At 45.6% G+C, this 10,402-nt stretch overlaps 2 protein-coding genes across 2 annotated transcripts in view; one reads left to right on the forward strand and one right to left on the reverse strand.

Moving 5' to 3' along the window:
• Nucleotides 1–1,348: 1,348 nt before the first annotated feature.
• LOC104497251 (vertebrate ancient opsin-like) lies at nucleotides 1,349–8,053 on the forward strand. Its single transcript, XM_010140484.1, has 5 exons — nucleotides 1,349–1,709; nucleotides 3,092–3,302; nucleotides 3,885–4,002; nucleotides 6,512–6,751; nucleotides 7,823–8,053. Exons 1-5 carry the CDS (start codon nucleotides 1,349–1,351, stop codon nucleotides 8,051–8,053), a joined length of 1,161 nt encoding a protein of 386 aa, XP_010138786.1.
• Nucleotides 8,054–9,980: 1,927 nt separating this feature from the next.
• CFAP46 (cilia and flagella associated protein 46) overlaps nucleotides 9,981–10,402 on the reverse strand; it is a gene marked incomplete at its 5' end in the record, with an annotated part of 74,987 nt that continues 74,565 nt past the window's right edge. The window contains one exon of the mRNA XM_010140485.1: nucleotides 9,981–10,344. Coding sequence (XP_010138787.1) covers nucleotides 9,981–10,344 — 364 coding nt within the window. The remainder of the gene's footprint in view (nucleotides 10,345–10,402) is intronic.

Consider the following 10,402-nt stretch of genomic DNA (forward strand, 5'->3'; position numbering starts at 1 on the left):
GCAGTGTTTCACGTACAGACCAATGCAAATGTGAATTTGAGGGAGTGATTGGACAGCTGGTGTTACTCGGTTCCACTCTCACCCCGTTTATCCATCCTCCCGTTTGTTCACTCATGTGTGGTATGTGGTGTGTGTCCAAAGCGTGAGCTCTCCAGGATGGGAACCGGATTGCTCTTGTGGTTTGGACTCTGGTTAATACTCTGAGGCTCTAATTAGCAATTACGGTCCCCAGGAATCATCACACTTACCACACAGCCGAATGATTTCCATGTTCTTGGGGTACCCAGCTTAGTCTGTGGAATAATTTCTGGCAGCTCTCTAGAACGGGAGTACTGGGGCACCTGGCACAGTATTCTGTCTCACTCGTTGCAGGGCTGACTGAGCTACTCATCTTGGGAAACGAGCACTAGTAACCCTGACTGCTAATGGTTGTTAAAGAGTTCAGGTACCTCGAGTCATTTTTATCCGAAATACGTAAATTTTCCTGCCCGTTGTTGTGCTGTACTGACTTTATTTCTCTTCATGTATTTACACACTGCGTCTTTAAAATATTGTTGTACATCTTTGGGTTTTTAGTAGCAAAGCTGCAGTTGTAATCACCGTGCTTTCATCGGGGATACCCTGTATGCTGTCTCTGACAGAAGCTGAAATTCCACTAAACAACAGAAAACTTCCTTAATTCGGAGCGTCAGTTCTGAGGCCATAAGCAGCTGGCGGTGTGGGCAGGGGTGTATAGCGCAGGCTCACTGCCCGCTTTACAGCTGCGGTCATCGTCCAGCGTTAATCTTCTCAGGGCTGCCCTCTTTCAGGAAAACAAGTCGGGGGAGCCTCCCGCTTGCTGTGCTCCCAGCAGCGTGGGCTGTGAGGAAGATCACTCCACCCTCACCGCGAACAAGGGGAAAGCTTCATTTTTGCAGTGCTGAAGGCCAGGGAGAGTTCTGAGCCAAGGCTTCAGTTTCCCCCCCGGAGCAGGGGTGACCCGAGGGATATTTCAGCGCTGCTGTTGGCTGCTGCAGGAGGAGGGAACCTGCAGCTTCTATAGCTGGATTTTAACACAGGTAAAGACAGAGCTGCAGCAGGAGGGAGACAGGGCACTACTGGCAGAGAGGAGCAAGAAGTTGCTCCAAGAGATTTCCTCGCTCATCCCTGTTCCCACGTTCACGGCACAGCACTAAACTTCCGTCTGACCCAAACTTTGTTTCCTGGACTATTACTGGAAAGCAGAAGCGTGGAGAGTTTGTTCACACTTCTTTCGGAGACAGCAAATTTCTCCTCCTAATCCTGAATATTATTTACAAATTAGCAGCTCCAGTATTGTCCATATATTTTTGCTAGTGAGGCAGTAAAAATGGATGCATTCAGAGCACCTGAAAATGAGTCGCTGTTGTCCAGTTCCTCTCATCCTGCCAGCTGGGATCCCTTCCGTCGTCCCTTGGACTCCATCCAGCCCTGGCACTTCAGGCTTCTGGCAGCCGTGATGTTGGTGGTGACCTCCCTGTCGCTTGCTGAGAACCTGGCTGTGATCCTGGTAACTTTAAAGTTCAAGCAATTGAGACAACCTGTCAATTACGTTATAGTCAATTTGTCCGTGGCTGATTTCCTGGTCTCACTGATTGGTGGCACCATCAGCTTCTTAACGAATCTAAAAGGTTATTTTTTTATGGGTTACTGGGCTTGTGTAGTGGAAGGATTTGCTGTCACGTTTTTTGGTAAGCTTGATTTTGTTTATACTTGTATGTTCCTTTCCCTCAAGTTCCTTCTGTGTATTCTACGAGCTCTCCTGCAGCTTCCCAAGTCCCCGACTCTGCATGCCTTTGAACTCGCTGGTTCCTTCCCCAGTTACGTGTAGTCTGTAGTGGAGCTCATTTGTGAGTGAAAAACATATATCACTATCTCTGTCATATATCCATGGCTCGTTGCATGATACTGATTGTTGAATATGCTTAATACGATGAGAAAAAAGCTTGCTAATAGAATAACAGCATTGTGGGGCTTTTGGTAAAAGCATGTCAGGAAAAGAATCACTATGTGTAACTATTTTCAGGGCTTGTATTTAGGCGTGTGCATATATGGATAAATAAGAGGGAGGAAAAAAGAGTGACTGGCTGCTCTTGGACTGTAGAAAATGACAGGGCACGGATACATCTTGTGGTAGCTCCCCTGCAGTGGTTCCGAGGAGCCGTGACACACATAGCCTCACCACATCGTTCCCCGGGTAAACAAACCTCTGCAGAATAAATGGGAAATTAGTTTAAAACGGGACATCTGCTTGAGAGAGACATTCACTCCTGTTTCCTTGGTTCTGAAGCTGCATAGTAAAGGCAACCTCTAACTCTTGTCACTGCTCTAAACCAAACACATCGCAGATCCTCAGCCTGAGAAGCAGTCCCACAGTTGCTCTCAGCCTGGTTAAGCTGCACAGGGGGAATGTCAGTGATGGACAATGCTACTAAGTCAGTTTGTGGCATGTAAGCCATGTCCCACGGAGAAAGATCAGGCTGTTTCAAGATTTGGGTGGCCAACCAGGTGCTATGTGCCTAATAAACCAATATTTTGATGTTGCGGGCAGCTGTCTGTAGGTTACTTTTATGACAGTCTGAAATACGACGTCTTGCAAAGATGCATCTTTTTGAAGATAGATCTTAATTCCTTAATTTGGAAGCTGCACACAAATAGCAGCTTTTCAGAGAAGATCTGAATGAGAAAGAAATCATCATCAGTTAAACGGCCTGATTAGCTGTTTTTTTAGCCATTATACTGTAGACTGACAAGCAAGACTAATACGAAAATCTTGTGCTCTTAATACCTACTAGAATAATGCACATAAATCTGATGTGGTGGGTGGTCAAACACTGCAACATGTTGCCCAGAGCGGTTGTGCAATTTCCATCTGTGGAGATATTTAAAACCCAGCTGGACTTGGTCCTGAACAACCTGCTGTATGGACCATCTTGAGTGTGTGAGGTGTGTTGAACTAGATGACTTCCAGAGATGCCTTTCCACGGTTCTGTGATGCTGGGAATGTGGGATGATGTTTGCTTTTGAGTGGATCTACCCAATTTTTGATGCTGACTGTGTTTTCTTACGATAGGCATTGTTGCTCTCTGGTCTCTTGCTCTGTTGGCCTTTGAGCGGTACGTTGTGATCTGCCGCCCGTTGAGAAATATGCGCCTGAGGGGGAAGCATGCAGCCCTAGGTATTGCCTTTGTGTGGATCTTTTCCTTCATTTGGACCATTCCACCAACAATGGGTTGGAGCAGTTACACCACCAGTAAGATTGGAACTACTTGTGAGCCTAACTGGTAAGGGCACTCTTGCAGAGTATGGTAAAGGATTGAAACTTGCAGCTCAGGACATCCCAGGGACAGGAGTTTAAAGGACAGGTTTGATGATGTACATCTCTGCAAAAATGGATGTGAAGGAAGTTGAAACAAAATTGAGCAAAATTTGCCAAGAAGATATTTAAAAAAAAAATGTATTCTAAAGGGAGGATCTTCCATCTGTAATGAACACAACTGTCCTATACCTTGCGCTTTTTGACAGGATTCAAAGAGGGCAAAGAGACAGGTTTTTCAGAAGAGTGGACAAAGCCCGGAGCAACCTGGTCTGACCCCAGCTGGCTCCACTTTGAGCAGGAGGTTGGACTACACGTCCCTTCCCACCTGAACTGTCCCCCAGTTCTGTGATACTGTGCCTGTGGTCATAGGAGAGGCCAGGGAGAAGGCTCAGGGCTCCATCTGACTTGAGCTGTAACGGGGCACTTTGATTAAAAATGGTTGACAAAAATACTAGTGACAGCTTTGAAGATCAAAATGAATACTTGAAGAAAATTACAAGAACACACATTAGTAACACGTCACCAATGTACTTTGTGTTTTATACAGGTACTCACGAGCTTATGCTGACCATACGTACGTTATTGCACTCTTCACCACCTGTTTTATAGTGCCCTTACTGGTGATTTTGGTGTCCTATGGAAAACTGATGCAGAAGCTAAGAAAGGTAAGAAGAAGCCCTCGTAAGCAAACCTTTAAAATGTGGGTGTATGCAAACACTTGGAATTTTTGTGTTTGATTTTCTGTAAAGGTCAGACATAAGCAGATCAAATTTGCAGGCAGGAAATGCACTCGGTTATCATCCCTTGTTATACCGTTATCCTCACACACCGGACTTCATGTGGTGGTGAGAAATGAGTTTTCATACTGCGCATTTTGCATCACTCACCAGCACATCACATCTCATTAGCCAAACGTCACACAAGTGGAGGAACGTCTGCCTCATAAACAGAGGAACTGAGTGACCCGGGGGTGGTTTGTTTACCATCGTACTTCAATTCAGTGACGGTTCACGGAATCACGGCATCATCTGGTTGGAAGAGACATTTAAGATCGTCATGTCCAACCATTCACCCAGCACTCCCAGGGTCCCTAAACCACGTCCCTCAGCACCACATTTACACGGCTGTTAAACATCTCCAGGGATGGGGACTCCACCATCCCCCTGGGCAGCCTGTTCCAATGCTGCACAACCCTCTTGGTAAAGAAGTTTTTCCTGATATCCAACCTACAACTCCCCAGTGCAACTTAAGGCCATTTTCTTTCATCCTGTCACTTGTTATGTGGGAGGAGAGACCAATCCCCACCTCCCTACAACTTCCTTTCAGGTAGTTGAAGAGAGCGATAAGGTCTCCCCTGAGCCTCCTTTTCTCCAGACTAAACAACCCCAGGTCCCTCAGCTGCTCCTCAGAAGACTTGCTCTCCAGACCCTTCAACAGCTTCATTGCCCTTCTCTGAACCCGCTCCAGCACCTCAACTTCCTTCTTGGAGCGAGGAGCCAAAACTGGACACGATACTCCAGGTGTGGCCTCACCAGTGCTGAGTACAGGGGGACAATGACTGTCCTGCTCCTGCTGGCCACACCATTTGTGATAGGAGCCAGGATGCCACTGGCCTTCTTGGCCACCTGGGCACACTGCTGGCCCCAAGTCCTTTTCCACTGTGCAGTTTCCAGCCACTCCTCCCCAAGCCTGTAACGTCGCTGTGGCCCAAGTGCACAACCCGGTACTTGGTCTTAAGACTCAAGACTCTTCAGACTCAAACCAGGTAAATCAGAATTTAGCTAAAAATGACGGCCTGTGTAAATTTTAAGAGAGAAGGTTTATAACACTTACAAATGCTACATCCTATTCTGCATGTAAATAATGTAACGCTGTTTAGTAAATAAAATATTAGATTGTCCAGGAACATTTAATAGACTTGATGAATGCTTTTGAATTTTACTTAATGATTATGTTGACCTGATCCAAAAGAGAAGTTGCAAAAAGTGAAAAAGAAGACAACAGAATAGGAAAATTCCTGTTTGGGACATGGTTTGAGGACAATATCGTTATTGCTATTTACTGCAAAGCTGCCTTGTCTTATTGCTTCAGTAATAACTTCAGTAAATTTCTTCAATTTACTGATGTTTTAAAAGCATTTGGGATAGTCAAATGATTGTATTTATTCTGCGTGTCATTTTCTCTAAGTCAAGTGGCAAGGACTAAGGCAAGGACAGTGCTATGCTCGGGCCAGCAGCTGGGTGGGTAAGAGTGAAGGCGTGGGGCTGAAAGGCTGGTTCAGAGGTGTATTTGCTTCTCATATTTGCCTTGTTACGGAGCTGTGCTTTTCATCGTATTTTGCTGTACCTGAACTGGTTTGTTGGGACAGCAGCAAATACATTCACAAAAAGACCAGAAAAGGGGAAGAGGCAAAGTACTCTCTCATCAGCTTTTCTGCACACCAAGAAGTTTAATTTCCCTAGGCTTTGCGCAGGGCCAGAGATGCTGTAAGCCAAAGTTTGTGACGTATGGCAGGTTGTCCCACCCACAAATGTAGCCCTGAATTTCTGGTTTGTGTTTTTTGAGGTAACTTACTGCTATCAGATACTGCCAGATGCTCGTTCTGTCAGGTGGTTGTATTCTGTTACTTGGCATCCTAAAGAGAGGCCAAATCTTGGCTCTGATTTGACTAAAACCGTTAGGATTTCTGTGCTCACAGATGGAATTTAAAGGTATTTCTGCACTGCCTTGGGGTGGGCTGCTGCAGCACCTGAAATTACCTGACTGAGATTAACATTTGTGAGGCTGGAGAGCAAAGCTGTGCCATCGCTTCGCTCCTCACGACTTGGCTTGAACTAGTCTTGACAGGCTGCTGTCGTGCCTGACTGCTGTTAGATTTCTACACAGAGATTGCCCTAGTAATAATTGCTTTGCTCTCACTTTGACAACAAAAAATATAAAGCTACTTAAGCAAAGGATAATTTAATGGTGACAGAATACATGTCACGTCATGTCATTCATGTCCCTCAGCACTAACATTGACTCCCTGTGGTCCCCTGACAGCATCCTTATGTGCTGTCGTACTCAAGAAAAGGTCCGACCTTCTAGCAGGGCAGGTTATGAGCCTGCCCTCTGGAGTCACTGGTTGGAGGTCTTGTTGTTTATTTTCTAGAATCTTCTGTCTTTTCTTTAAAGGTGTCAGATACGCAAGGCAGGCTGGGGACTACCAGGAAACCTGAAAGACAAGTGACTAGAATGGTTGTTGTCATGATCCTTGCCTTCCTAATCTGCTGGATGCCGTACGCCGCCTTTTCTGTCCTGGCCACTGCATACCCCTCTGGCGAGCTGGATCCTCGTCTGGCAGCAATTCCAGCTTTCTTCTCCAAAACGGCTACGGTTTATAATCCAATTATTTACGTCTTTATGAACAAACAGGTACTGTATGCTCTCAGTATGCCTTTAACATTCATATTTTATTCTTTTGTCTTGCTTTTTGATGAATTATTTCTACCTACCTACATGTTCGTTAACTAGCATTGCAATGTCCAGCATTTAGAATAAAAAATAAATCACTGTATATCTACAGATAGCGTAAACCTCTGTGCACCATTAACATACGAATGTTTATAATTATTAGGTTTAGATATTTTAAAGGAAAATCAGCCTTTAGTGAATATCAGTTAGTTTTCTGTACGGAAATTCTGTTTTCCAGACTGTCCCAGTACATTTTTATAATTCTTTAGGAATGCAACACCCGTGAGTTGATTTTGAGGTGGGGTGGGGAAGATTTCAACAGCTTGTGTTTGTGTCAGGTAAATGCTGCCTTTGTGGTTGTATGTACAGGGAGGGTAGAAGCACTGCATGTGCCTGTGGGTCAGGGAGCTTCTGTCTCTGAGGACTGGATGCAGAGAAGTGGTGACATGGGGATGAACCAGAGTTACGTGTGTTCACCGTGGTTACCATGATAATAAACTTGAGTAGAATTATGCAATGAATGGAGATACCCAGAGTGGTGGCAATAAGCAGAGTATAAGCACAGAAGTGAGAAGAAGAGAAATAGTCAAGTGACTGTTGAATAAGAAGAGAAGAATACGTTTATTTATTCAGTCCTGCAGAGAGAGCTGCTGCTTGTCTCACATCCTGTGGACAGCACCCTGGTCTCCCAGCGCATGGGCAGATGTATGCTGGTCTTACCCTGCTCAAGCAACCTCATGAGCCTGGAGACATGACCAAGTCTGTCCGTTGGATTCGGTCAGTAACAAGCGGAAGAGGAAAATTATTTTTGAGAGTAAGATTTTCCAGCAGTCTGGGTCTTTTTAGAACGTCATTATTTGTCACTCTTTTATGGTGGCACAGGCAAATACATTTTATGGGGCTATTTCTTTATATTCCCACTGACTCATTAGAGAATTTCCAAGAGTTTTAGCCAAGACACAGACTGATATATAGAGATACTTTAAAATTATTTTTGTCTTTTGATTGATCTCGTTTTTTTCAACTTCCTAGTTCCGGAGGTGTCTGGTTCAGATGTTCAGCTGCAGTGCCGTAGAAACTGCAGAGTCCACCATGAACCCGACTTCAGAGAGAGCAATGTTAACCCAGGACAAGCGGGGCAGGGAGATGTCCACCGTGACAGCACGTAGCACCGTTTCTAAGAGGAAAACCGGAGATGAACACAGAAATTGCCATTCTTTTGCTCAGTTGGCAGCTTCAGAAAACAACATGTGTCCCACGTAGGGTGGGAGATATGATCATTAATGCAGTGCTACTACGTATTTCCTTGTTACCATCACTCAGTACCAAAAAGGTTGTCAGAGGGGACGTGATGTTCCTTGTGGACACTGGCCTTTGAGATTCTGGGCCCCTGAGTGCATGTAGGAGTTTCTTGGCTCTGCAGTTGCAGTTAAACACCCAGCCGGAAGGTGAGTCCATTCCTCCACGGTGTTCCTCTTCCCAATCCACAGCCTGCTTGACCGTGAAAACATACGGGGAGCCCAGTGTTGCTTTGCTGGTGTGTAACACAGTAAGGGCAGGAGGATTTTACGCTGATGAAGGCTCTTTGGTCAGCTGGACAAAACCATGAAGTGGCACATATCTCCCATATGCTAATGGACAAATAAATAATATAGAGCACACATCTGACTCCGTTTCAACCAGGGGAGGTTCAGGGAGGAGCGGGTCTGGGAGCTTTTTTGGTGTGTTTGAGTATTTTTACTAAAAAAGCAGAGAAAGCCAGAGGCTTCTGCACTTCTGACTGTCCTTGATGAGAACCTCACCTGGGTACTAAAATCTCCAACAGCCTGGGCAAGCCATCCAGGTTCGTTTTTATTAAAACGAGCTCCGTCAAGAGCTGTTCATATCCTTTCTCTGCATTCCCTCTTTGTAAAGAAAATCTTCTGTGCTTGTGGCAACTTCTGAAGTAAATTAATTTGCACTAGATGATCTCCCTTCCAACTGCACTATTCTGTAAACTCAACCTCAAAAGAGGAGTTATGAGGGTACAGGAAAGTACAGCTGTGCAGGAGTGCGAGAGAAGCGGTCAGTAGCACAGCTTAGAGTTGTGAAGCTGAGCTTTGTGGGACAGTTGTTCCTCATACGTGCCTGTGCTGTGCAGAGCTAAAGATCTGTCATGTTCTCCAGACCATGTAGCTTCAGGTGACAGCTAATATTTCTGCCTCTTAACAATCGCCATTTTCAGAAATCCGTGGTTAGAGATTACAGATACGTCCGCGCTGTGTCCCGTTACAGCGCAGCGTGTTGGATGTCTGTATTTCCATTGGCACAGATTTACCTTTCTCAATTCCCAGCTAGGCCATGCCTCTCCAGAAAGCAGGAGCAACATCTTAGCCCAGTAGGCAACTTGCCACAGCCAACGGCACCTCACCGCTGTTCTCCTTTGAGGAGCAGTTGAGTCTTCAGTCCTGAAATTCCTGTTTCCGCCTAAGTCACTTCTTCATCGCTTTTAATTGAGCTACCAATCCTGGCATAAATCACTAACTTGATATTACACCTTTGATAGCCGAAGCAAGGAGTGCAACATCAACACACTTCCTGTAAATGGTGAAACAACAGAAACCACCAGCTTTCCATGGCTGTGTTCCATCTCACGTGTTTGAGCCGCACAATGACATGCAGCACTGTGCTTTGCTTTAGTGGAGTGTCACTTACGCCCATGCAAAACCACACCAGGCCATGAGTGTAACGAAGACAGACTTGTGCTTTAAACAGCCTTTGGGGAACATCGCGTGAAATGCTGCTAAGACCCAGCGTATCAGATTTTGAATCCTGTAATAGATCTATTCTTAACTGAATGCACTTTAGAAGAAAGGGCAACGGCAGACTGCATCAAAATGCTTTGGAAAACGTGGAAAATGATTATTGCTAGATAAGCCACTAATACGGCACCAGTCAAAACAGATGTTGCTCTGCACTGGTATGGAGAAGCTACACCAGCTACGTACTGTACAGCCCTTAGCAGTAGAAATGCCCTATGGAAATAATCATCCAGGGTTCAGTTTTGCTTCCAAAAACTACAGCTTCTTTACACAGAATAAAGACATTTTGTTTCTACCAGATTTTTCTTCTCTTTATTTTGTAAAGTTACAGTTTGAAAAACTGTATTTGGAAAGGACTGACAGACTACCTGAGATATCTGTGGTCAAACCTAGCCCCAGAGCAGTGCCTTGCTGAGCTGGAGGTCAAGAGCCGTTCCTGCAGCAGCTGGGGACGTTGGTGGACCAGGGAAAGGTAACACAGAGACGGTACAAAGCATAACCCGAACCCCTGGTATCCTGTAGAAGCAGGATGTCAGGCTCAAGGTGTCAGGCACAAGGGGAGACCAAAGCTGCAGCTCCGCACCAGGGCTGGAGGGACAGGCGCAGTCAGCGTGGTCCCGCAGCCAGGTGGACTCTTTGGCCACCCGTTCCTGCTTGTGGCCCCTTGCAGCACTCACTCCGATGGACGTGCCGAACAATTCAGCCCCCGTGTCTCTGCACAGCCCTGCCTTTCTGATGCATTTTACTTTAGCTCTGTGAAGGCAATCTAAACACTGAGACAGCGTAATGTGGGAGAAAGCTCTTCACCCCC

Source organism: Buceros rhinoceros, unplaced genomic scaffold (genome assembly GCF_000710305.1).
Source record: "Buceros rhinoceros silvestris isolate BGI_N320 unplaced genomic scaffold, ASM71030v1 scaffold567, whole genome shotgun sequence".
Lineage (NCBI taxonomy): Eukaryota > Metazoa > Chordata > Aves > Bucerotiformes > Bucerotidae > Buceros > Buceros rhinoceros.